Raw genomic sequence first — 27882 nt, forward strand, 5'->3', positions numbered from 1 at the left:
GGCAGTTTTGTTGTTTTTTTTTTAATCTGAAGGTTCTGTAAGTCCAAAAAGTTTGAGCACATTCATAATAGGTTGTCAAACATGATAATTCCTGAGTCTGCATTCAATGCCCCAAACAGGGTCTCAGAGCTTTCACTTTATCCAGAAGCTCTGGACTGGTACTTGCTGTAGGGTCTCCCAAATTCTTAGACCCTAAGCCACCATACATGCATGGGCTCTCTCAGAGTCAGAGGCAACTTCTGTAGTGGAGGTCTGTGTGGCGATTCCACCCTGTAAGATCTCCAAACCAGAGCACTCAGGATTGCTGGCAGGTCACTAAGGCACACTAATAGAGTCAAATATAACCAGGTATAGTTTTCTACCAAATTTGAGGAATATCAAATGAAAAACAAACAAAACAATCCCCCTAAATGGGGCCAGATTTACCAATATTTTATGTGTGGGGAGGGAGCACTTGAATATTAGGGAGATCTGTCCATTGAGCAATACTTTCTGAGGACTCATTCATAATGCTAAAGCAAGGATTACTCAGAAAGGAAGCTAAAATGCCCTCCTTAGAAAGGAGAGTGATCCCATCTGGAGCTATGGGAGTATAGGGACTGTCTATTGTGAAAATAGGTAGTTAGGGACTTTTAAAAATGCAAATTGCTAGACTGATCCTTAGAGTGATTATGAGCTATTGTATCAACAAGTCCTTGGGGACTCTTGTAGACAGATGACTGACATATATACTACCCTGTCATGACCGAACATCGTGTCTCTCACGTTAATGGCTTTCCAAAGAGCACTGATTGTCGTTAGATACCTCTATTGGGAAAGTCAATACATGAATGTACAGCCAAGTGAGGACTGTCATCTAACATTTTCTTGAAGGAATTTTGCCTTCAAAGAATCAGAAAGTATAGAGAATAATGTGTTTGTATTTCCTTTCCAGAACCAGATAAGAAATTGCAATGAGAAGGAACCCTAAAGGCACCTTAGAGAAGACTATGGCAGTGCCAATGTTTTACCTATTTTGGCTCATTTAATTCTCACAACGACTCTGGTACATAGATACTATTATTATCCCCTCTTTTACAGTTAATAAAACTGTAACCCAGAGAGGTTAAATAAATTGCCCGAGGTCACACAACTAGTAGGTAGGTGGTGGAGCCAAGACTTAAACCTGGGCAGCCTGGCTCTAGCCTCTCCATGCTCATAACATCTTTTTTTTTTTTTTTTTAACTAATTAAAAAAATGTATTTACTTAGAAGCATTCAGAATGCCAACAAAACAGCTGCAACTTTTTTTTTTTTGCAATTACAGAGTGGTATTCAGTTAACAGAACAATTGTTTCATATAAGCTGCATCAGAGACAATTGAAAATGAAAAAACTACTATCCCCATATATAACTTACTTGTGCTGTACACCAACGAGAACCTGCTTTAAATTTTTATGCCAATTTACAACCCCTATACTGTACCAGGCAAGGTTAGTGGCTATGAAAATACCACCAGGACAGGGCTATCTAAAGACACATTTGGTAGTGTGTTAACTATACAAAAGAAGACACTGTAGAGTTTTAAAAAAATTCTTACACAGTCTTACATTTCAATTTTATTCTTTAAAAGGAGTGAGTTGTATACAGGGGGGTTAAATGCTTTATACACAAGAAAAAAATCTGTGCTAGAATCAACTTATTCATCATCACCTTCATCTTCCTCCTCCTCATCCTCTTCATCTTCCTTCTTTTTCTTGCTTTTTCAGCCTTGACAACTCCCTTTTTTGCTGCATCAGGCTTTCCTTTAGCTCAATATGTAGCAGTATCATTTTCATATTTTTCCTTCAGCTTCGCAGGCTTCCTTTCATAAGGCTGCTTGTCATCTGTAGCAGTGTTATTCCACATCTCTCCCAGTTTCTTCGCAATATCACCAATGGACAGGCCAGGATGTTCTCCTTTGATTTTTGGGTGATACTCAGAATACAACAGGAAGAAGGCCAAAGGAGGCCTCTTGGGTGCATCGGGATCCTTGAACTTCTTTTTTGTCTCCCCTTCAGGAGGGATATAGGTTTTCATTTCTCTTTCATAATGGATCTTGTCTGCCTTTGCCATATCTTCAAATTTTCCCTTCTGTTTAGCAGACATGGTCTTCCACCTCTCTGAGCACTTCTTAGAAAACTGAGAAGTTGACTGAAGCATCTGGATGCTTCTTCTTATGCTCCTCCCAACAAGTTTCCATAAAAAATGCATATGACAACATCTTGCCTCTAGGCTTCTTAGGATCTCCTTTGCCCATGTTTAGTTATTTTTCCTTAGCAAGGCACAGAGTTGCCCAGTGCTCTTCTGGCTCTCACTTGTCCCAGTGCTGTCTCTATCATAACCTCTTTAAGTTATGTGAAAGTTACAACGTTGCCCGCCCCACAGTGAGAGCTAAGTAATCTCTGCTTCCCTTCTTGAGCGTCCATGACTTTCACGTTGTATGTCACAGAGTCATGGGTGAGCATGGAGACTGTACAGGGCAGGTTCCTGGTGTAACAGACAATTCCCACTCATGAGAGGAACTCTGGTACTGTGCCCAACAGTGTCAGCTATGACAACTTCACATTTCATACTGCATAGCTGCAGGAAAATATGTATATGAGAACCAGAGAGAAATGTAACTTACTTGCACCAAGTCTCAAAAGCAAGATTAGCAGAATTAGCCCCCTATCAAACTAACGGCCCTGGTCATACCCATCACATGATTTCTTTTTTCTTGCAGATTCAGTGAAAATAGGGCCCTGATCTCTCTAAGGGAGATGAGAGTATAGGATATTTTTTTCTAAAACAGAAGCAGAGCTTTAAAATACAAGAAAGTCACATATCATCTCCTGGTGAATCTATCACTGCCTTTGGCATATACCTTACCTTCACAGGCAGTTAATGTCCAGAGGACAACCATAAACTGCATATTCTTATTTCTCTGGATACAGAATGTGCTCTCTCTCCCCAAGTCTGGGGCAATGGATTGAGAACTAGTAGGCTCCAGTATACATCAGTGTTCCTTTACAATACTAGTTCTTCCAGCTTATCTGTCACCTAACACGATGTTAAACATACTAATACTTTTAACAGGAAAGGGAGAAAAAAAATAAAAAGGAAACTGAAAGGAAGAGTGGTGGGGGGAGGGAAAGTAAGTATGATCATCTCTGCAAATGACCAGTGGCACATAGACTTAAGAGTTTATGACTCTGCAATCATCTCAGCTCCTTAAAGGTGTATCTTTACTAGTTCCCCAAGTACACAGGTTACTGCCTTTGCCAGGACAGCATGACTCCCTTCAAGCAGGGTAATCTGCCACGCACATCAGGTCTGCCACGCAGTGAGGCATTTTAAGGAATCTGTCACCCACAGCCTACAGTTCCGAGAGTTAGGATCTGCTACCTTGAGCGACATGAAATAGCAAGCCCCTAGAAACTTCTCTTATTAATGTCATCATTCTCACGACATTTGGACAAACAGGAAAACAACCAGATCACCTTCTTTTAGGCTTTACAGACCACTAAGCAAAGAGGCCTGAGCTTTCTTCAATGAAACTTAGGGACATGAAAGTTCATGTTCTGACCCTGATCTAGTCTCTGTCAATGAAACTAAGTCACTTTCCCTTCTACTGTTTTTGTCTTCCTGTCTACGAAATATAGCCCCGATACCATTAACCCATTCCAGAAGATAGCAAGGAACCAGATATTCTTGATTGAATTTCAAGTAAACCCCCTTGGGCTGCTTGTAATCACCAGCCTACTGCCTTTAGTTCTAATGTCAAATGTCAATAAAATCCAGACACTACATCTCTTCTCAATTTGGGTAATATTTTGAATATTTTACAAATAACTGCAGGCAACAAAGCAAGATAGACGTGGAAAGAAGATATACAAATAGTGAGTTCACAGGGGGAAAAGGATAAAAATACAAAGGTGGGAAGCACTTCCTGGTTTTGGAATAAAAGACACAGTGGCAAAGGATGGTGTCCATGAATAAAACATGTAAGTATACAGAAAAACCCCCAAAAGTAAAAAAACAGGAAAACACCAGAAAATATTTATTTTATATGAAGGTTACTACTGTTGGCTATAAAAAGAAATCCTTTAAAAAGTAAGAGTCTTTGGAAGCAAAAGATAGGAAGGTGTAAACTAATTAAAAACAGGCTAGCGACAGGCAACATCATGTGTATGCCGAGATGGAGTATAGCCATAAAAGCCTGGCGCACACATGCAGTGTATTAGGTTGAAAACGCATGTCTCTTCAGCTTCATATCTATTAAAGGAACAAACAATTTACAGGTTGCTGCATTATGGGAGTATGATATGTGGAGTGTCAATCTTTTCTCTTCAAACTGAACCATGTTAGGTAAAATCAATGATGGGGTTTGGGGGGTAGGGGAAGGAAGGGGAAAAGCAGGGAGAAAGAAAGTTTTAAAAAATCTCTGCCTCAGCAAAAGTTTTCATTACAATTTTAGACAAATGATCCCTGTGTCCTTCTCCCTTGCTGCCTGGGGCTCCATGCTATTTCTATGCAAATAACAACCTCGTGGTTTATATCTTATTATTTCCACCGGAGCTGCAGCGACATGACCTGAGACGTGTAAGAGGTGGGGGTGGTGGGGGCGGAGGGGGGTAGTTGGAGAGGAGACAGAAAGAGAGAGAGAGAGTGGGAGGGGGAGGGGGACAGAGGTAGAGAGAGAGAGAGGGTGTTCACTCAAGTGTGAAAAAATATCGTCAGGAGTGAGCATCAAGAACAAAAAAAAAAAATTGCAGGGATAACGTGTTTATTTCAGTTCCCCCTAAAACCCCCCAACCCCCCCTTCCTGCAAACCAGCACCTTTTAAAATTCATTGGGCATCAGGCGATCATGCACAATCCATCTGCTTTCACTTTATCATTTGCATTTCATGCCTCCTGGCTTTTGATGTGCTGATACTTTGACGCAGTCAGGAGACGCGCATTATCATTATTTCAATTTTCAAAGGGGTCAACGGGATCGGCACTTGCACACACAAGATTTTTTCCCCCTACAACCTCTGAACACCCCCACTCCTTATTCTTCACCCCAATGTTTAACATAAAGGATGAAGACTCAAAAAGGTGGGGGTCAAATATTTACAGTCTAAGACTGTATATAAGCTTGCATATGTCTCCTACATTTCCACTTTACACAGGTACATACTATGAGCACCAAGGCTTAAGAAAGGAGGCTCTACAATGTTTCAAATACACAAAGACTTTCTCACACATGGACACTCAAGGAGGCACACAGAGAAAGAGGGGGATCCATACGCAAGACACAGACACAAAGAGACAGAAAGATCAGCACCCACACAGAAAGAGACATGCACTCAGGGTGACTTGCACACACCCAGAGTACACAATACAGAGAGATACCTACAGAAAGAAAGGCAAACAGAGATGAAGAAAGACACCAGCACACACAAAGGCAACATGCACAAGGAGTGAGTCAGAGGAAGCCATCTGAGCATGGTAGTTTCCTTTTTCATACCTGATAGGCAAAGGGGCTGATAGGACATTCTGAATGAATTTGCATGAAATCGGGTGTCTTCAGCAGCACAGCTGTATACTTAAGAGGAGCTGACATGAAGATAGTGAAGCAGGCAGAGCAACATTAGGTAACCTCTGTATCTGATCACTCCCTTCAGCTAAAAACAATCACGTCCTTTTAGAAGTGAGCATTGTTTGGTAAGTTAAAGCTATAGCTTTATTTGTCTTTCACCCTGTAACTAAGCTTTTCTTTTAACAAGCAGCCCTGTAAGCTATGAAGGTGAATATAATGAATTTGATTAGAACAATTCAGTCAGATTTTAAGAAATCAATCTCTAATGTCTCTTCATGGCACAAATGAAATTCAACTAGCAAGTTTTCAAGCAAAACAAAACCAAAAACCCAACATCTGCTTTTTGTAATATTCTTTGTATATAATATAGTATTGGGGAAGGGGGGAGAAAGAAACTCAATATAAGAAGATACATTTCAGAAATTAGCTCTCTGACTGGGTATGGGAACATCATGGAAATATAGGTTTTTTAAGTACCATTATCTATGAGAACAGAATTTTTTAAATCTTTCAAACATTCTGTTCTCATAGATAATGGTACCTAAAATTATCTTCAGCATTCATCAATATCTCATCCTAAGAAGGTGTCCAAAAGAGCAACTTAAAAAAAAACAACAACAACCTTAAGACTCTCAGCAGTTTCTCCCACTGCAATAATAATCTTTAATAGTAGTGGTTCACAACCTTTATTTCCAGGCTCCTCTCCAAAAAGGGAGGAAGACAGCCAAGTTCGCCACTGTTAGCACTGCTGTGCCTTTCCTTGGTGAGAAAAAGCAAGCCCAGAGGAGGATACAGAGTTCATATGAATGCACAGAGCAAGCTGATCACATCAAAGGAGTCCTCTAATTTCTGACATCCACAAAATCTAATTAAACCAATGGAATTTTCAACTTTTTCCTAAATGGGAATGATAGAACACTTAATTCTTATCCTTGCACTTGAAAGTCAAGACTTGATAAAAAGTTCCCGCAAGTAGAGCAAATGTAATATCCGATACAATTTAGTATGTGTATTAACTCCATAAGCTCAATCACCAAATCATGTTAGAGACAGGAACGAGGAACGGGAAACCGAAATTTTAGCTCAATCACCAAATAATGTTAGAGAGAGGAATGGAAATTGAAATGTTAATGCAGGCCAACACTTTTCACCAAGAACTAGGTACTTTTTTTTTTTTTTTTAAGAGATGGGGTCTTACTACATTGTCCAGGCTGGATTCAAACTCCTGGGTTCAACCTATCCTCCTGCTTCAGCCTCCTGAGTAGCTGTAGAACTCGGTACTTTTACTTATGTTTTCTCATTTGAGCTCCACATTATTTGAAGGTTTAAATTATTATCCCCCTTTGACGGATAAGAAAGCTGAGGAGTTGAGAGGTTATATAAGTTGCACAAGGGCAATCAGCCTCAGACTATTCCATTACATTTTTCTGGCCCTGAGGAGAAAATAATTTTCCCATGCTTGCAAAGATGTCAGAACTGCACTGTCCTTTATATATTCAGGTATTCTTAGATAGTTTTCACTCTTACGAACAGTGACTGCAACCACCCATTTTTCCCCCTTTGGAAAAGCCCTTGTAAAGTTGGATTTTAAAAGTACAAACCTTTCTTTGGAAGGGAAGATAAATCTTTATGCATACTCTTTCCCAGTAATCCATCCATGCATCCATTCACCCATCTTCCCATTCAATATTTGCCAAATATTTCTTCTATATACAAGAGACCACCATCAGTGCCCTTATTGAGAGGTGTATTTATAGATTTCACAAAATCATTAAAATTTGATAGTCTCAACACCTAGGCCAGTACCTAATTCATAACGTAGGTCTGAAATGGGAACTAGCACAGCTGGAATCAGAGACAGCTCAATGTCTGAGTACAGATCTCCTCACATCTTTTACTAATAGATTAAGAAAAAGAGAGGAGAGGAGGGACAGAACAGAAGCGTTCAATTAATTCTGTCTTTCCACAATGACACTGAAACGTAAGTGCTTTGGAGCAGCGGTTTTATATGGTTTGTTCACTAACATAAACACAGGGCTTGGAACAGTGCCTAGAAAACAGTAAGTACTCAAAATAGTTGAGAAATGAAATGAATGAATGAATGAATAAAAAGGCAAGCAAGTCAATGGGCAGAAAAGATGGAGGGAGGGGGAAGAGATAGACTGAGGAAGGCATGGATTGAACTGCTTCCTTCCAATCAGGATCTTGAATTAAGAATTCACACAATAATCTTCAATCAGCTATGTAAACTTCTTCAAAACCCTAAAAACTTACTTTGTTGAGGGCTCCAGCTCCTGTTAGAATTAAGTGAGAATTCTCAACTTGGATGGTTCTTTGTCCCAGCCGGACAAGGTAAGCCCCAATCCCAATGGCCCGGCACGTCACCTTAAAAAATAATAAATTCTACATGTCACATATTTATGTCCTCTCTGAAGCTGTAAGAACTAAGGCATAGATAAGTAAAATCCATATTAACAGAAATAAACATTGCTTTTTATGAAGTCTGTTTGATAACAACACACACAAAAAAATTTCATGGTCAAAGAAAAGAAAATACAATGATGCAAAATTCAGGCTGCGTGCAATGACTCATGCCTATCATCCTAGCACTTTGGGAGTCTGAGGTGGGCGCATCGCTTGAGCCCAGGAGTTCAAGACTATCTTGGGGCTGGGCGAGGAAGCTCACACCTGTAATCCCGGCACTTTGGAAGGCTGAGGCAGACAAATTACTTGAGGTCAGGAGTTTGAGACCAGCCTGGCCAACATGGTGAAACCCTGTCTCTAGTAAAAATACAAAAATTATCTGGGCATCGTGGTACGTGCCTGTAATCCCAGCTACTCAGGAGGCCAAGGCAGGAAAACCACTTGAACCGGGCAGGTAGAGGTTGCAGTGAGCTGAGATCACGCCACTGCACTCCAGCCTGGGCAACAGAGTGAGACTCTGTCTCAAAAAAAAACACCAACTTGGGCAAAATAGCGAGACCCCCATCACTACAAAAAATTTAAAAATTAGCTGGAGGTGGTGGCACATGCCTGTAGTCCTAGCTACCTGGAAGCTGAGGTAGGAGGATCACTTCAGCCCAGGGGGTAGAGGCTGCAGTGAGCTATGATTGCACCACTGTACTCTTGCTTGGGTGATAGAGTAAGACCCTGTCTCTTAGGAAAAAGAAAGAGCGGCTGGGTGTGGTGGCACACCTGTAATCCCAGCACTTCTGGAAGCCGAGGCGGGTAGATCACGAGGTCAAGAGATTGAGACCATCCTGGCCAACATGGTGAAACCCCGTCTCTATTAAAAATACAAAAATTAGCTGGGCATGGTGGCACATGCCTGTAGTTCCAGCTACTCAGGAGGCTGAGGCAGGAAAATTGCTTGAACGCGGGAGGCGGAGGTTGCAGTGAGCTGAGATCACGCCATTGCACTCCAGCCTGGTGACAGGGCGGGACTCCGTCTCAAAAAAAAAGAAAAAGAGAAGAAAGGAAGAAAACAAAAAGAAGTTAAACTAAAAGCTAAAACAAAGTACTGGGTTTATTTGAAAAATTCAGTTATTTGTATTATCCTATCTTCCTATTATCATGTGTGATTAAAATAAAATTGTAGACACACAATCTTCAAGAAATGCTCTCATTTGGGATGGAACAGCAGTGATTAGAGAAAAAATAAACCTAGCCACACAGCCAATTCTTCAAAAATTTCACATTCTGGAAAGATTTACCAGGCTGATGGTAATGATCTCATTATAGGCCAATGAAGATTCTCCAGCAATCATTCCAGAACCTCGAAGGTTCTCAGGTCCAATTCCCTCTTCTTTCCCAATAATATCTGTTATCTTGTACCTATTGGATATGGCCATGTCAAATTATGAAGGTTAAACACAGTAACAAAAAGCCATTAAAAGAATAATCACCATTAAAAGTCCGCTAAAAGTGCATTGAAAGCTTATATTTAATACCAGGGCTTTATGTGCTTCCTTTTATACTCTTCATTTATATGTATTTCCTTCTTAGCTTGGGCCTATTTTACCTGGAAGCAATATGGCTTAATAGGAAGAGCAAAATCTGGAATTAAGCAGATAGACTTTTTTTTTTTTTGAGACGGAGTCTCGCTCTATTGGCAGGCTGGAGGGCAGTGGCATGATCTCGGCTCACTGCAATCTCCGCCTCCCGGATTCAAGCAATTCTCCTGCCTCAGCCTCCCGAGTAGCTGGGAATACAGGTGCGTGCCACCATGCCCAGCTAATTTTTGTATTTTTAGTAGAGACGGGGTTTCACCATGTCGGCCAGGATGGTCTCAATCTCTTGACCTCATGATCTGCCCGCCTCAGCCTCCCAAAGTGCTGGGATTATAGGCGTGAGCCACCACGCCCAGCCAAGCAGAGATTTAAATCCTTGCTCTGATACATGCAGGAGTGTGACTCTAAAGATAATAATAACTTCTACAAAATGGGAATAATAATATCTACCTCTAAGAGTTGACAAGAAAGTTAAACTAAAGCAAACAAGGAGAAGGTTTGACGTTATAGATGGCCCTCAGATTTAAGATGCCCTCGCTTATTTTCTAGAACAAGTTTTTTAAAAGCAAGGTCAATGTATATCTCTATAATGAGCAACAGGCATCATATGAACAATTTTAGACAATTTTACATAGGAAGAGAATATCCAAACAGAGCGGTAGGGAGAATGAATGCTCAGCTTAGTTCCTCAAGTTAAAAATCCTCTTCTAAGATGGGATGAAGCGAAGGTCAAAATACTGAACTCCCATTTCTGCTCCTTCATAAATATCAAGTATATACACAAGGGTCCCTGGATATGTCCTCTGGAGGGGCAGGTGGAATGTGTGTAGAAGTGAAATGCTGACCAAGTTGTCCAGAAAGCATCCTGTGGATCTAGTGGGAGTCACTCATCTGTCTTCCTGGCAGGGGATTAGGAGTGATAGCTGATAATGGGAAATGGGAGATGGGGAATGTAACTAATAAAAGAAAGGAAAAATACAAAGTTGAAAGTAGAGATGGGCATATATTATTTATTGTTCCACCTATACCCAGAAGGCTTGGCAGTGGGCATAGTTTTATAAATTGAAATAATAAATAAGTACCCCATAGTGGCTCTTAAAATACTTCCTCCTGGCCCCATATTTTCCTGCTCCCTTCTTCATTTCCAGCCCTCCATCAATTCTTTTTCTTTGCCCTTGCTGTTGGTCTGTGACTTTGCATCTCTGCTTCCCAGATTCTGCTGTCTTTCTATTTTTAGCCTCTCCTAATATCCAATAATTTCCCAGTTCTTCCTTTTGTTCTGTATCTAGACTCTGTCCTAAAGTTATGTCAGAAATGAAGCTACTGTCCCTTAAGGGGGTTAATTAACTACATTAATCGTATATGTGTGTGTGTGCCTGTTCGTATAAGGTCCATATAGTCGTAAACATTCAAGGACCCAGCCAGATTTGCCTGTAACAAACTCAATATTCATAGACTCCAGAAATGAAGAGTTAAAAAATATCATAGGGGAAAAATCCCATTCAGAGTAGCAAGAAAAAATGCAAACTATTTAGAAATAAGTATGAAGAAATTGGCAGAATCTCACCATAACCATATTGTGCCCCAAGGCACCATGATGAACTCCCAGAAGCATTACAAGATATTTTAAATTTTTGGGAGAAGCACTATTATATGTGATATCTGTGACCCTATGTGAACTACTAGCTTTAGATAGTTCAGAGTAGTTCACAGTTTGTTAGAATAGTGAAAAAAAGGTGCTACATTCCTGTTGAAAATGTCCTGTCTTTGCAAAGCTAGATTTTTGAAGTTTCTGTGAAAACTCAGTGAAGAACAAGAAATGTGGGTGGCTATATCCAAGCTGATTCCAAGGTTTGAGATGTTATGCAGACACAAATATCTCATTAGTAAGTAACTGTAATTATTTAAGAATAAATTTTTTCAATTTATGTATATAATTTTTTCAAATGATTATTAAGTTATTAGGACACAAATACTTATTGTTTAACTACCTAATAAGCAGAAATATTAAGTGTATCTTATAGTCTAGGGGTGCTATGAAAAAATTACTGAGACACTAAGGATGCGATGAACCAAGAAAGTTTGGGAACCTCTGGCAAAACCTATATGAAGAAAACTACAAAACGTAAAAACAAAACAAAACAAAAAAACCACTCATATAAATGGAAAAACATTCCATGTTTCTTTTTGGGGAAAGTTAGTATTATGAAGACGTCAGTTCTTTTTTTTTTTTTTTTTTTTCTGAGACGGAGTCTTGCTCTGCCGCCCAGGCTGGAGTGCAGTGGCCGGTTCTCAGCTCACTGCAAGCTCCACCTCCCGGGTTTACGCCATTCTCCTGCCTCAGCCTCCCGAGTAGCTGGGACTACAGGCGCCCGCCTCGTCGCCCGGCTAGTTTTTTGTATTTTTTAGTAGAGACGGGGTTTCACCGTATTAGCCAGGATGGTCTCGATCTCCTGACCTCGTGATCCGCCCGTCTCGGCCTCCCAAAGTGCTGGGATTACAGGCTTGAGCCACCGCGCCCGGCCAAAGACGTCAGTTCTTAAATTAATGTGTAAACTCAATGCAATCTGAATCAAAATCATTATGAAAACTTTTTTGGAATTAGAAAAACATGAGCCTCTAGCCAAACACAGTGGCTTGCACCTGTAATCCCAGCTACTTGAGAGGTTGAGGTAGGAAGATTGAGGTCAGGAGTTCGAGACCAGCCTGGGGAACGTAGCAATAGTCTATCTCAAAAAAAAAAAATTAGCTGGGCATGACGGCGCCTGTCTATAGTCCTAGTTACTTGGGAGGCTGACATGGGACAATCTCTTAAGCTCAGGAGTTTGAGGGTTCAGTGACCTATGATCACACCACTGCATCCCAGCCTGGGCAACAGAGTGAAACCCTGTCTCTAAAAACAAAAAACAAAAACCCTCTGCATTAAAAAAAGCAAAAGTAGCCAATAATACTTGAGGAAAAATTTTAAATGTGAGAAAATTTGTCCCACTAGAATAGTTTAAATAGTGTGGTATTAGCCCAAGAGTAGACAGAACAAAAAAACACAAAACAATAAATTTTCAGTAACTAGTATTAGGGCAATGAACTTTTTTTTTTTTTTTTTTTTGAGATGGAGTCTTGCTCTGTCACCCAGGTTGGAGTGCAGTGGTGTATCTCAGCTCACTGCAACCTCCACATCCTGGGTTCAAGCAATTCTTCTGCCTCAGCCTCCCAAGTAGCTGGGACTACAGGCATGCATCACCAGGCCTGGCTAATCTGTGTATTTTTAGTAGAGATAAGGTTTCTCCATGTTGGCCAAGCTGGTCTCGCACTCCTGACCTCAGGCGATCTGCCTGCCTCGGCCTCCCAAAGTGCTGGGATTACAGGCGTGAAACTCCATGCCTGGCCGAGCAATTAACATTCTTAAAAATCTTGCAGATAGATTATATGAAAATGTTCAACTTCACTGGGAGTCAAAAATACAAGTTAAAATAACAATTGCCGTTTTTATTCCGTTTTATTAGTTGACAATAATCAATGTTGGCAGGGGTGAAGAAAAATTAAAGAGGGAAACAAATCCTATTCTATACTGCTGACAGGAATGCAAATCTTGGGAAGGCAATTTAAAATTATTTTTAAAACCCTTTAAAATGGACTTTTTGACCTGTAATTTCACTTCTAGAAATCAAGCAAAAAGGGATGATCAGAGCTTTTAATTCCTAAAAGTTTATGTGAAACTTATATAAATGTCCCTTAAGGGGGTTCAGCCCAGGGATGTGAAAAATTAGAACTAGTCTGAATGTTCAAATATATTTATTATAATAAAATACTATGTAGCCATTAAGCATCATATTCTTAAATAATGTTTTAAGAATACATGAAATTTTCCCAAAAATAGTTTTTAGTGAAAAGGATAAATTATAAAAGAAATTCTTTTTTTTTTTTTTTTTTGAGACAGAGTCTCGCTCTGTCGCCCAGGCTGGAGTGCAGTGGCCGGATCTCAGCTCACTGCAAGCTCTGCCTCCTGGGTTCACGCCATTCTCCTGCCTCAGCCTCCCGAGTAGCTGGGACTACAGGTGCCCACCACCTTGCCCGGCTAGATTTTTGTATTTTTAGTAGAGACGGGGTTTCACCGTGTTAGCCAGGATGGTCTCGATCTCCTGACCTCGTGATCCGCCCGTCTCGGCCGCCCAAAGTGCTGGGATTACAGGCTTGAGCCACCGTGCCCAGCCAAAAGAAATTCTTGTTATAATCTCAATCACATAGAAAAAAGGTAAGTCTACAGAAAAGACAGCAAGAGTATAACATAAATTCATAATTGTGGCCTGAAGTTCCATAGGATTGTGGCTAATTTTTATTTTTTTCTTCATAATTGTTTACATGTTTCAGTTTTTCTAAAATGACTTAAGTATTATAAATGTAAAAACTTCAATCAGTAACAAGGTTCTTCAGCTAATAAGTGGTAGAGCTGGATATAAACCTAAGACATCTAGATTATGTTATCTTCAGTGTTCTTCAAGGTTATGAACAGCCGTACAATAAGGAAGAAAATACCATGTTCTCCTTTCTTTAGTCATGACCAAATTATTCCAATACATATATACCTACCTGGATTCTCCTTCATCCTCCACATGTTCACAATGGACAGAGTTGAGAGCACTGACTCTCTTATAATCTTGAGGGGTCAGATATAAATACCTGTATCCCTGTGAAGCACAAATAGTTTTTAACTCATTATTTGCCATTGTCATATAACCAGAAGATACAGCAAAGCGTACATAATGAAGCTTGTTCCACAGCTAGCTTTAAATTGCTACATCACTTCTTAGGTTTACTGTCTAATAGAATACCAGCACAGACAGTCTTTCTTTGAAAGATGGAAGTGCCTATTTTTTCAGTCACTAACTGTCCTTGAGACAAGATACCTTATAGCTGCAATTCTAAGTATATTCCATTCATTTCATTTTCTCTTTTTTTTTTTTTGAGACGGAGTCTCGCTCTGTCACCCAGGCTGGACTGCAGTGGCGCGATCTCGGCTCACTGCAAGCTCCGCCTCCTGGGTTCACGCCATTCTCCTTCCTCAGCCTCCCGAGTAGCTGGGACTACAGGAACCCGCCACCTTGCCTGGCTAAGTTTTTGTATTTTTAGTAGAGACGGGGTTTCGCCATGTTAGCCAGGATGGTCTCCATCTCCTGACCTCGTGATCCGCCCACCTCGGCCTCCCAAAGTGCTGGGATTACAGGTGTGAGCCACCATGCCCAGCCTCATTTCATTTTCAACAGGGTTAAAGGGTCATTTTCTGATCTTTAGTGACATCTCTATTAAAGATATCAACATGAAATTAAAGAATTGTGTGAATTACTGTTTTTCACTCTCTCAAATCCACAGGATCATCAAAATAAATACAAGCAAGGGATAACAGAGAACTGCAAATCTAGGAGATTCGATATTAAAATCAGAAGTCTATACAGTGCTAATAGTGAACACTGAACTCAGATCTTTTGTTTCTTCAATAAACAACTCCTAATGCCCATTTACATGTAAACAATTATACTAACATTTTATAATTGATTTATATGTATCTACACACACATCCACATACAAAATAGAGTTACATGGTGTATGTGTTTAACTTAAGTGAATTAGTCACTCAGTCAAAAAAATAAGTAAACACAGGGAAGCATTTTAAATACTATGAGAAATTATGCCCACCATTTAACTCGATAAATGTATGTCCCACAGTGAGCACAACATGGAAAAGACATAAATCTGCAATTGGTCTTGCATGATTTGTGTTGAGAATGCTTGATAGCACTGAGTGTCATTAGTACGTCAGTCAGTACACATTTATTGAGTGCCTATTATGTAGAAGGTACTATTCTAGGCACTGGAAAAACAGGAATTAACAAAAATAGACAAGAATTCCTACCCTTATGAAACATACCTCCTACTGGGAAAGCCAGCAAAATACACAAAATAAATAAAATGTATAATGTTAATGGGAATAATGTTTAACCAAAAAAAAAAATGAAAGAGAAGGTAGACAGTCCAACTTTTAGAAAAAATAACCAAGGAAAGTCTCATTGAAAAGTGTCATTTGAGTAAAGACCTAAATGAGCTGAGGCTATGAGACATGAGGATATCTGAGGAAAAAGCATTCGAGGTAGAAGCAACAGCAAGTACAAATGCACTGAGGCATGATGTACTTTGCAGGTTTAAGAAAGCAGAGTCGGGTAGAGCCAATGTGTGGAATGGTTGGGGGAGGCTGTAGCAAGAAATGAGGGCAGAGTGGTGCTGGAAAGCCAATGTATGTAAGGCCTTGTAGGCAACTATAGGATCTTTGGCTTTTACTTGAATGAATTGGGAAGCTATTAAAAGGTTTTAAGCAGAGAAAAATTTTGTGATCTGATTTATATTTTAACTGGATCATTCTACCTGGTTTTTTTGTTTGTTTGTTTGTCTTTTGTTTTTGAGCAGAGTCTCCTTCTGTCACCCAGGCAGGAGTGCAGTGGTGTGATCTTGACTTACTGCAACCTCTGTCTCCTGGGCTAAAGCAACTCTCCCACCTCAGTCTCCCAAGTAGTTGGGATTATAGGCACCCATCACAATGCTCAGCTAATTTTTATATTTTTAGTAGAGAGAGGGTTTCATCACGTTGGCCAGGCTGTTCTTGAACTCTTGACCTCAAGTTGATCCGTCTGCCTCAGCCTCCCAAAGTGCTGGGATTACAGGCATGAGCATGAGCCACCACACATGGCCTCATTCTACATTCTGTTGAGAACAGACCTGGGTGGGACTGGGAGCAAGGCCAGAGGCAGGAAGACCAATTAGGAGGGTACTGCAATATGGAGGTAAGAAGAGTTAGACTACTGCTACTGTTAGTAAGTAGCAGTGGAATTGGATAGAAGTACTCAGATTCTCCCAGCACTGTGGGAGGCCGAGACGGGCGGATCACGAGGTCAGGAGATCGAGACCATCCTGGCTAACACGGTGAAACCCCGTCTCTACTAAAAAAAAATACAAAAAACTAGCCGGGCGTAGTGGCGGGCGCCTGTAGTCCCAGCTACTCGGGAGGCTGAGGCAGGAGAATGGCGTAAACCTGGGAGGCGGAGCTTGCAGTGAGCTGAGATCCGGCCACTGCACTCCAGCCTGGGCGACAGAGCGAGACTCCGTCTCAAAAAAAAAAAAAAGTACTCAGATTCTGGATATATTTTAAGGTAGGGATGTAAACATGATTTACTGTTTAGATGGATGAATGGGGTGTGGAAGTGAATGTGGGGTGTGTAAGAAAGACAGAAGTCAAGAATAACTCCAAGGTCTTTCACTTGAACAAATGAAACAATAGAGGTACCATCTGTTGAGACAGAGAAGACTGTGGGAAGAACACATTAAAGGAAGATTAGAAGCTACCATTTAGGCAGACATTTAGACAGATGTAAGTGGAGATGTTGAGTGTGGATATATGAATCTTGTGTTCAGGGGTAAGATATAAATTTGGACGTTTATCAGCTTGTACATGAAACTTAAAGCTTTAAAAGACTGGATGAGGCTGGGTGCGGTGGCTCACACCTCTAATTCCTGCACTTTGGGAGGCCAAGACGGGCGGATTACTTTGAGCTCAGGAATTTGAGACCAACCTGGGCAACAGGGCGAAACCCCGTCTCTACAAAAAACAAAAAATTAGCCGAGCTTGCTGGTGCATGGCTGTAGTCCCAGTTACTCAGGAGGTTGAGGCTGGAAAATTGCTTCAACCCAGGAGGTGGAGGTTGCAGTGAGCTGTAATCGCACCACTGCACTCCAGCCTGGGCAACAGAGTGAGACCCTATCTCAAAAAAACAAAACAAAACAAAAAGAGAGGATGAGGTCACCAAGGGAAGGTAAATAAGAAAAAGAGTAGTCCAGGGACTAAGCCCTTGAATCACTTTTTTCCTTCTACCCTACTTTCTATAATGGCTGTCTTGCCAAACCACCAGGTGAGAGGGCATTGAGAACTAGTGGGGTTGAGAATGAGGAGTCCAGAACTTCTTGGTCCCGCTGCAGCCTCTGTGCTCCTGACATGTCTCCATTCACATTTTTTTTATAATTTAAAAAACTGGCCAGGCACAGTGGCTAATGCCTACAATCTCAGCATTTGGGGAGGCCGAGGTGGGAGGATCACTTGAGGCCAGGAGTCTGAGACAAGTCTGGGCAACATAGCAAAACCTTGTCTTTATGAAAAATAAAAAAATTAGCTGGGTGTGGTGGTGTGCGCCTGTAGTCCCAGCTACTTGGGAGGTGGAGGTGAGAGGATCACTTGAGCCCAGGAGTTGGAAGACGCAGTAGGCTATGAATGTGCCACTGCACTCCAGCCTGAGTGACAGAGCAGGACCCTGTCTCTTAAAAAAAAAAGAGATAAAATTAATATAACATAAAATTCAACATTTTGGTTTTTAAAGGTTTTTCTGAGTCTCACTCTGTCACCCAGGCTGAGTGCAATGGCATGATCCTGGCTCACTGCAACCTCTGCCTCCTACATTCAAGCAATTCTCATGCCTCTCTGCCTCCTGAAAAGTGGGGATTACAGACGTGTGCTACCATGACCAGCTAATTTTTTATATTTTAGTAGAGATGGTATTTTGCTATGCTGGCGAGGCTGATCTTGAACTCCTGGCCTCAAGTGATCTGCCTGCCTCGGCCTCCCAAAATGCTGCGTTACAGACGTAAGCCACTGCATCCAGCCAAAATTCACCATTTTGAAATGTATAACTCAGTAAATTTTAGTATATTCAGATGTTGTGCAACCATTACCACTAATTCCAGAATATTTTCATCAGCCCCACAAAACCCCCTGTATTGGATCAATTTTCATATTTTAATAAAGTTGTTCTGTGAACTTCATTGAAGTATAATTTACATGCAACAAAATTCATCAGTTTTAAGTGTTACAATGTGATAAGTTATGACAAATGTATGTACTTAAGTAGCCACCACCACAGTCAGAATATAGAGTATTTCCATCATCTCCTGAAATACTCTTATATTTAAAGATGTGAAAGGCAGCAAAGGAAACTGAGAAAGAGGAGCCAGAAATGCAGGAAGATAAAAAGGAGACTTTGGGCTCTTGGAAGCCAACAGAAGAAAGTACTTCAAGGATGACGGAATGACTGTGTCAAATGCTAATGCTATTGTCAAATAATTAAGGTGACGACTGAGAATTCACCATAGAATTCAGTAATATGGAATACTGGTGACCCTGACCAAAAGCAGCTACAGTGGAATGATAAGGGTGCAAGCTCAACTGCAATGGGTTCAACAGGGAATGGGAGAAGAACATCTGGAGACGGCAAGAACAAACAACTCTTTTAAAAACATTTTCCTATAAAAGGAAGGAAGGGAGGGATAGTGACTGGAGGGGTGTTTGTATGCTACAAGAGCTGATACAGTACAGAGGGAAAAAGTGCTGATGCATGAAAGAGCAGGGAGAAGTGTTAATCATACACTTAAGTTGGCAAGAAAGGAGATCAAGTGTACAAGAGGAGGGATTGGCTTTAGACAGAAGTAGGAACTGTTCATTCAAAGTGTAGAAGAGAAGGTGAAGAGTACGGGCACAACGGATGCAGGTACATGGGAGCTTGTAGAAGCTCTCTTCTCATTGTTTCTCTTTTCTTGAATATTGGGAAGCAAGGTCTGACAATATCAGCTAAGAGTAGGGAGAGGGAAGTAGATGTTAGAGGTTTGAGGGGAGAGATGTGAACTGTCATCCAGGAGGTTGGTAAGCTTGAATTTAAAGTAAGATCAGTCAACAGAACTGTTTTTTTCCTCCATCAAAGTTGAGCTGGGCAGGTGCAGGCATGGGAGCAGAACGGAGAGAGTTGGATTTAAACAAGGTTTCTGTAAAGGCACAGAGTAGGCAAAGAGAGAAGCAAGTTGAAGCAAGTTGAGAGAGAAAGTTGAAGGTGTAAAAAAGATGGTGATTATAATGCTTAATCAAGGAGTTAACCCTGGAGTTTAAGCTAGATAGGAATGAAATGAGGTGTAAAGAGGGAGTGAAGAACAGAAGAAAGGTGGGAGGATCAACAGGTGAGTTCAACTCAATGGTCCTGATGATTTCAAAGGATTGTCGGACTAGAGAGAGAGAGCAGGAAAGAGGATGGAGGAGGTGGCAAAGAAAGAGATACTTGAAATTGAGATTATGGGGAATGAGAGGCTGGGCTAGGGTATAGGATAGAACCATTAGAAGAAAAGGAGTCAAGGATCCAAGAAGCCAGATTATGGGAAGGATCATCTATGTGGATATAGCAATCACCAAGAATTATCACATGACTAGTAGTAATGGACAGAGTGACAATATGCCAGGAACTAAAAGATGCAAAGAATGAGAGGGAGTGACCAAAGGATCAGGAAACACAAGGAGCAGTGAGGGTATGGCACAGTCTGATGACATGAGATTCAAAGATGGGATTTCTTCAGAGAGAAGGGAGAGGTGTCCGGAAGCAGCAAGGAGGGTCAAGGAGGACAATATTCTCCTTCCAGGCTCAGTGGTATAAAAGAAAGACAGAAATCAGTCAGTACTCCAGAGGGCTACAGGGGAAGCAGTATCTTTAGAGGAGAGACAGATCTCAAGGTGAACAAGGAGGTTGGAGTAGAAGATGAGGAGGTAAGGGATTTTGTTGATGATTGACTATAAATCCTGGAAGCCACAATGAAATAGTTTAAAGATAGATATTTTTGGTTTAGCATGTCTCACACTAAATGCATACCTACTATTTCATCTAGTGGTCAACCAAAGAAACAGCAACCTGTTTTACAGTTGGAAGAAAAACCAGGTGAACATATTGAGAAATAATTTGTCTCTAATATGGTGTCTTAAGGAAATTTCATAAATAATTTTGTTTATATTTAATTTTTACCATAAGTGGTGATTTTTGAACTTAAACCTCTACCTTTCCCCCACCTATCCATACATGTAGCATAACCATATAGCACTTTGAAGTATTATATGTTCTTAGTGTATACCTTGTAAGGATCCTCAGGATCTACCCAGGCCACATGAAACATATGACGAATTTCTTCTGCCAGTCCGATTCTTGCTCCACTGTTGGCTGATACATAGATGCGTGGAATACCTTCTGCCCTGGCAAGTTCAGAAGCTCTGAGAAATAACCAATCCTCTTGAGGCCCAAAGGACCCAATTCGGTATGTGATGTCATTGCCAATAACAATGATATCTCGGCCTTCTGGATATTCAGGACTTTTAAAGGTCATTTTCCAAGCTACCATGCCAATCTGGAAAGGCATAAACAAACGAATGAACAGAAGTTTTTTACATGCAGAATTTTTTCCAGGTTCCTTGAAGGTATCAGAGTATACCTAGGCACAGCCATTATGTAAAGATACACATTGCTAAAGAGCCAAACTCCCTGTGGGAAACTAAAAAGACATTCTAATATGCTGCTAGATTATGCTGAGAACAGCTGATCTACTGTGTATTTCAAAACTGTCTCAATTCCTTCTTTGGGCCTGCTTAAAGAAGGCAGAAAAGCCAAAATCTAAATGCACTCAGGACACATGTGGAAGAATGCCATGGCACTGTTGATTAATTTCTCATTTTACTGCCGTATATACTAAGACACTGATATGGTTTGGATGTCTGTCCTCTCTAAATCTCATGTTGAGATATGATCCCTAACGTTAGAAATGGGGCCTGGTGTGAGGTGTTTGGGTCATGGGGTGGATCCCTCATGAATGGCTTGGTGTTCCCCTCTGATCTGAGTTCATGCTATATCTGGCTATTTGAAAGAATGTGGCCTTTTGCGGGTGAAAGCAAGCATGTAGAGAGTGCTATGAATGCCTTGGGCACACTATGAGAGTACAAGGTGGTGGGTTGCTGCCTGCCCACCCCCAAATGCCACATGCTGCCCTTCTGTGGTATGTGAATCTTTGCACCTAATCATGTCATTGCCAAGTCCCGCCTCTGGTACTTGGTATCTCAGCAAAAGAAGATAAGAAGTCTTCAGGGAAAACTGTCTACTGTAGGTAGGTGTTTGAGAAATTCCCCCTGCAGGTGAAGAAATCTGGCATCTAGCTGCACTACGACTCCTGTAGCAGCACCCACAACATGTACTGGATGCCAGGACTTGACCACCATGGGTGCTGTCATCCAGTGCTCGTGAGACATGGGCACCTGGCATCACACACAGGCCCACTCCACCCAGATCATGAAGGTGGAGACTGCAGTCAGCAAGTGCTTCCAGCTGGTGGTCAAACAGTTCCATGACTCCGAGATCAAGTTCCCACTGCCCCACGGGGTCCTGCATGGTTAGCATAAGCCATACTTCACCACCAAGAGGCCCAACACCTTCTTCTAGGTGCAGGGCCCTCTCACCCAGGGGTGACTCAAATTAACTCAAGAATGTCACAGTGCAAAAAAAAAAAAAAGAGTGTGGCACCTTGCCCCCCACCTCTCTCTTGCTCCCTCTCTCACCATGTAATGGCTGGGTCCCCCTTCACCTTCCTCCAAGATCATAAGCTTCCTGAGACCCTTACCAGAAGCCCAACAGATGCAGTTGCCATGCTTATAGAGCCTGCAGAACCATGAGCCAAATTAACCTCTTTTCTTGATAAATTATCCAGCCACAGGTATTCCTTTATAGCAACACAAATGGACTAACACAGACACTATCTCCATCTTTTGTGACATTTGTTCCAAGAAATCTTCAACACACAAGGAAGCAGAAAAAGAATCACTTCTCATGGACTGTACACTTTTTCATGATCCAGGCTCCTTGTACTGTCCTCTAGCATTTGATAGGAATAACAGAAACACTCCTTACTGGTTTGTTTCAGGTACGTTCCATTTCTGCAAGAATTTACTAATGCTCAACATTGCATCCTTGTGAGCATTTCTTGCTTTCTCCCAGCACCAGAAAACCAAAGGATGGAAAGAACTAATCTCTTGATGCACTATATGTAAATCTCTGCTCTCTGTTCAGCAGCATATGGCCAGCGACATAAATAAATGATATTGACTTAAAAGGCAGAGGTGACATGTCTCTTCCCAAATTCTCATAGCCCTCTCCTGTTTTAATCCCCTTCGATATGAGAACTAGTCAATCCTTCTACTTGTATATTTGCTAGTTCCATTTCTTTTCTATTCTATTGTATTCACTCATACTCTAGTTACAGTTGTAGTTTTTCATGTCTGCCTGTCTGTTTCCCCTATACCTGGATAAGTAATGTTTTCCATTCTTTTTTCCCCCTTTCTTTCTGTCTCTCGCCCCCCTCCTTGCCCCCACCACTCGCCACCAAACACAAAGCCTACCTACCAGATGAGCATCCCTGGTTCTGCCTAATGGAGCCCAGCCACATCTGCAGCCTTGGTCCCTCATCCCCAGGCTGCTGCATATCACCTCATTGGGGAGCTGGCCATCAAGAAGGGCCATTAACAGATGTAAATAGCAGCATCCCTGGAAAGCCACATGCATCACCCAGACTCAACTGAGCCAGTGATCATAAGCTCTGAGTACACATTCCTCAATCCAATTGCACACCCACTGTAATCAGGCTGGTTGAAGCATTCTACACAGCTATTTGTGATTCTCAGCATTAGGAAATACATATATGAAACACCCACAGATAAATATAAGCTATTTAATATATCATACCATTGGCCAAATACAAATCAAAATGGATATAACACACAGGAAAAAATCCAATCACTTTCTGAGATAAGGTATTACTCCATCTACTCATTAAAGACAGAGAAAGAAAGGAAAAATAGATCATTCAAAAAATAGCACAGCAAACATTCAAATTTCAGGATAATTTTGGTTATAGTTTCTAAGAAGCTAGTTAATATAATCCCTGTACGAGCAGAAATATTTTATCTGCCTTCGCACATGCCCCCCTAACCCCAAATCTTTTGTTTTTCAGGAAGGAAAAGCTATTTCCTGTCAATTTTCCTCTAAATGCATTTGTAGTTAGAAAGATTGGATTTTACACCAAATTTTATGATATATTAACCTTAGCCACATAGGCCAGAAGCAGATTAGATACAAGCCCTGAAGAATCTACTTCAGCATTTGTGTGCTAATGTAAACATTGTGACCATGTGGCACTGGGCAGGCAAATAATACTCTTATCTTTCATTACTACCTGGGGACTCTAACTGTGTCACTTGGGCAGTGAGTTCAGCAGTTGGCTAGGTCATTATGCTTGCAATATTGACTTCTAATTAGGTGTCAACACAGCAGCACCAAGAACACAATACTCTTTATCAATGTCTTTCCAAAGAGTGTTGCTCATCGACCGACCCCTCCTCCTGTCTTAAAAAGTACCATTACAGAATAGAGAGTGTTATTCCAGTCTCAGTGCAGCAAGATTCCTGATTGGAAGACATTCAGTTCTGAGGTAGCATGATGGACAAACATCTAAGAAAGTATTTATTATTCAATTTACATTAAAATTTAGATTTCACTGCTAATCAAAGGATAGGGCATATAAAGGTGAACATGGGCTTTGGAGTCCAACAAACTTAGATCCAAATCCAGGTGCTATCACTTATATGAACTAACTGTGTGATCTTAAGAAAATTAATTTAATTTTACTGAGTTTCAATGTCCCCACATGTGAAATTAAGAAAATAATAGCCATGGGTTTGATCAACACACTATTAAAAGCAGAAATCTACTATATTAACTTCTACATAAAAAACTTTGTCTTTCTCTCTCCTCTCCCTTTACTCTGTCCAAATCTTACCCATTCCAAAAGGTTCATCCAAATTCCATTTCCTCAGTAAAGCTTCTCCCGGCCTAAAGTAATTCCTCTCTTTTCTGATCTCCTACTAAGACCTCTGTGTAGAGAATATTTTTTTGAGACAGAGTCTCGCTCTGTCACCCAGGTGGGAGTGTAGTGGTGCAATCTTGGCTCACTTGCAACCTCCAACTCCTGGGCTCAAGGCAATCCTCCCACCTCAGCCTCCCAAATAACTGGGACTACAGGCAAGTGCCATCATACTCGGCCAATTTTTGCATTTTTTTTGTAGAGACAGGATTTCACCATGTTGCAGGCTGGTCTCGAACTCCTGGCCTCAAGCCACCGTCCTGCCTCGGCCTCCCAAATTACTGGGATTACAGGCATGAGCCGCCTTGCCTAGCCTGAGAATTCTTCTGATAACTAATCATAGGCTGCCTAGGATTGCTCTTGGCTTACCATCTTGAACAATTTTATCATCTCCTCTAGTGCTTCCCAGGAACACTACACATAGTAAGGGAGTAATAATGCTTGCTAGTTCCAGAGTCTTTTTATTTTTCCATTTTTTTTTTTTTTTTAAGACAGGGTCTTGCTCTGTCACCCAGGCTGGAGTGCAGTGGCGCAAATACAGCTCACTGCAGCCTTGGCCTCCTGGGCTTAAGTGATTCTCCCTTTCAGCCTCCTGTGTAGCTGGGACCACAGGCGTGTGTGTCACCACCATGCCCAGCTAATTTTTTTATTTTTTGTAGAGACGGGGTCTCACCATCTTACCCAGGATGGTCTTGAACTCCTGGACTCAAGTGATCCTCCCATCTCGGCCTCCCAAAATGCTAGGATTATAGGTGTGAGCCACTGCGCCCTGCCTCACTTCTAAAAATAATACCTGAAAAATAGTTAACACCAAGGGCACAGAACATTGTCTGCCACAATATTTTAGAAGTCATGGAATAAGAGTCCTATTCTTAAACTATTTTATTTTAAAAATAACAATAGCTATCGTAATAACTACCATTAATTGAACATTTACTATCTGCTGTACTATTCTAAAAGTTGACAACTACTGATAGTGGTTAAGAGCTTAAGCTGCAAAGTCAAGCTGTCTTGGTTCAAATCTCAGCTTTATGCTAGCTGTATAACCTTGGACACTTAACATTTTATAGCTTCACTTTTCCAATTATAAAATGGAGATGACAGATCCTTTCTGGAGGTATTGTTGTGAGTAACACCATATTAAACTAGTACAGAGCCTGGCATGCAAAAGCCCTCAAATGGTAGTTATTATTAACTCAAAGGTAGCTGTTATTATTGCCATAAGGAAATTAAAGCACAGAGAAATTAAGTAACTTGTCCTTATAGCTAATGTGAATTGTTTATTTTATTTATTTTTTTTTTGAGATAGAGTCTTGCTCTGTCGCCCAGGCTGGAGTGCAGTGGTGCGATCTTGGCTCACTGCAACCTCTATCTCCTGAGTTCAAGCAATTCTCCTGCCTCAGTCTCCTGAGTAGCTGGGATTACAAGTGCATGCCACCAGGCCCGGCTAATTTGTGCGTGTGTGTGTGTGTGTGTGTGTGTGTGTGTGTATATATATATATGTTTTTTATTTTTTGGTAGAGATGGGGTTTCACCATGTTGGCCAGGCTGGTCTCGACTCCTGACCTTGTGATCTGCCTGCCTTGGCCTCCCAAAGTGTTTATTTCTTAAAAGGAGGTTCACATACACAAAAATGGTATTTTCTTTTTTTTCTTTTAGACAGAGTCTGAGGCCATTGCCCAGGCTGGAGTACAGTGGCGCTATCTTGGCTTGCTGCAACCTCTGCCTAGGTTGGAGTGCAGTGACGCAATCTTGGCTTGCTGCAACCTCGGCCTCTCAGGTTCAAGTGATTATCCTGCCTCAGCCTCCCGAGCAGCTAGGATTACAGGCATGTAACACCACGCCCAGCTAATTTTTGTATTTTTATAGAAACGGGATTTCACCATGTTGGCCAGGCTGGTCTTGAACCCCTGAACTCAGGTGATCCACCTGCCTAGGCCTCCCAAAGTGCTGGGATAACAGGCATGAGCCACCGCACCCAGCCAAGAAATGGTATTTTCTTTACTAGAGAAATTAAGGAAGCATGTTCCTTAATTAAAAAGACATTAGTAGAAAAACTGGCAAAAAAAAAAAAAGGGTCTGTGGTTTATTTAATACCATTGTATCAATATTTATTTCTTAGTTTGGTAATTATATCATGGTTAATAAGGTGTTAACATTAAGAGAAGCTGGGAAAGGGTATACCAGAACTCTCTAATACTATCTTTGTAACTTTCCTGAAAATCTAAAATTATTTTGGAGGGAAGTAAATTGGATAGCAAGATCACTGTTACTGTTCTGTACAGCCTTATAAGATGATGATTATGAAGACTAGGAAGAGCATTTAAAAATACCCATGATGTAATACTAAATTAGAAAAGGGGTCAGACTCAGGAGCCACATTCTGAGACTCTTCTGAATCCGAATCTAAGATAATTTGACAGAACTGAGATTCAACTTTCTAGCCATATACCCTTAGGTAAGTTATCAACCTCCCTGTACCTCGGTTCCTTCACTGGTAAAACAAGGGTAATTAAAAATCTACTGCACAAGTTTGTTGGAAGTATTAAATACATGTTAAGTCCTAGGATAGTGCCTGGTATATAGTAAGTGCATAGTATGAATGACAGCTTCATCAACTGAAAAGCATGTTGAAAAAACAAAAATAAATAAGAAACAGCAAAATGAGGTGATAATTATTGGGATGATGAAATTGTATCGGTTTTTTTTTCCATTCTCCGAATTTTTTTGTGTGTGTTTATATTGCACTGATAACTTTAACTTTTTATAAAATAAAAAATAACTGAGAAAAGAAAACTACCAAATACTTCTTCACTGGGTGATAGGTACATGGGAGTTTATATTGCTTATGCTTACTTTAGTGTACGTTTGAGCATTTCCATAATAAAAAAAAAAATTTAAGGGGGAAAAAAATCTCACCAGCCTAATCAATTTCCCATATTTTAGAGGAACTAATTCTAGATTGTAGTCATACTACAACAGATCTTATTTATATAAAATTTGAAAGAGATAAACATATGAAAATTAAAAATCGAGACTCACTTTAAAGAGAAAGAAATATCAAGAACTAAGTTTGTTGGGTTATCATTTCATTTTCTAAAAAGAAATGCTCTGCAATGATGTGGCAGAGTGTAAACATATGTATATATAGGTTTATACAATATTAATGTCTCTACCTGAGAAGTAACTGCTTCAGTGTTTTTCTGGTCTGATGGTTAAATACATATTTATATTTTTAAAGTCAATATTTGTACAATAGACAAGAACAGTGCCTATCAGCTAAATACATATTTAGGACTGTACCACATGTATTACAAACATGTACTAAAATCGAAAGCTTATATTTATACAGAACCTTTCATCTTGAAGGGGGCTAAAGAACTTTATAAACATATGTACACAAAAGGACGTTTACACTGATAGGCAGTGAAGGTACCCAATCACCCACTCCCTATTTCTTCTACCAGTCATGGGTAGGAACACATGGT

The 27882-nt window shown here is 40.7% G+C and overlaps 1 protein-coding gene and 2 pseudogenes across 6 annotated transcripts in view; 1 reads left to right on the forward strand and 2 right to left on the reverse strand.

Annotated features, from left to right (window-relative positions):
- The window catches only part of ACACA (acetyl-CoA carboxylase alpha), a 338866-nt gene that overhangs the window by 58202 nt on the left and 252782 nt on the right, over positions 1 to 27882 (reverse strand). For all 5 annotated transcript variants that reach the window (XM_033183814.1, XM_033183815.1, XM_033183813.1 and 2 more), the window contains 4 exons: positions 20570 to 20839; positions 14183 to 14280; positions 9299 to 9419; positions 7860 to 7970 (listed from right to left, as the gene is read on the reverse strand). In XM_033183814.1, the coding sequence (XP_033039705.1) occupies positions 7860 to 7970; positions 9299 to 9419; positions 14183 to 14280; positions 20570 to 20839 (600 nt within the window). The remainder of the gene's footprint in view (positions 1 to 7859; positions 7971 to 9298; positions 9420 to 14182; positions 14281 to 20569; positions 20840 to 27882) is intronic.
- LOC117067364 lies at positions 1297 to 3838 on the reverse strand (annotated as a pseudogene). Its single transcript, XR_004430714.1, has one exon. The product of XR_004430714.1 is annotated as a high mobility group protein B1-like (transcript).
- On the forward strand, positions 21397 to 21976 carry LOC117067365 (annotated as a pseudogene).

This window comes from Trachypithecus francoisi, unplaced genomic scaffold (genome assembly GCF_009764315.1).
Source record: "Trachypithecus francoisi isolate TF-2019V2 unplaced genomic scaffold, Tfra_2.0 Lachesis_group20, whole genome shotgun sequence".
NCBI lineage: Eukaryota > Metazoa > Chordata > Mammalia > Primates > Cercopithecidae > Trachypithecus > Trachypithecus francoisi.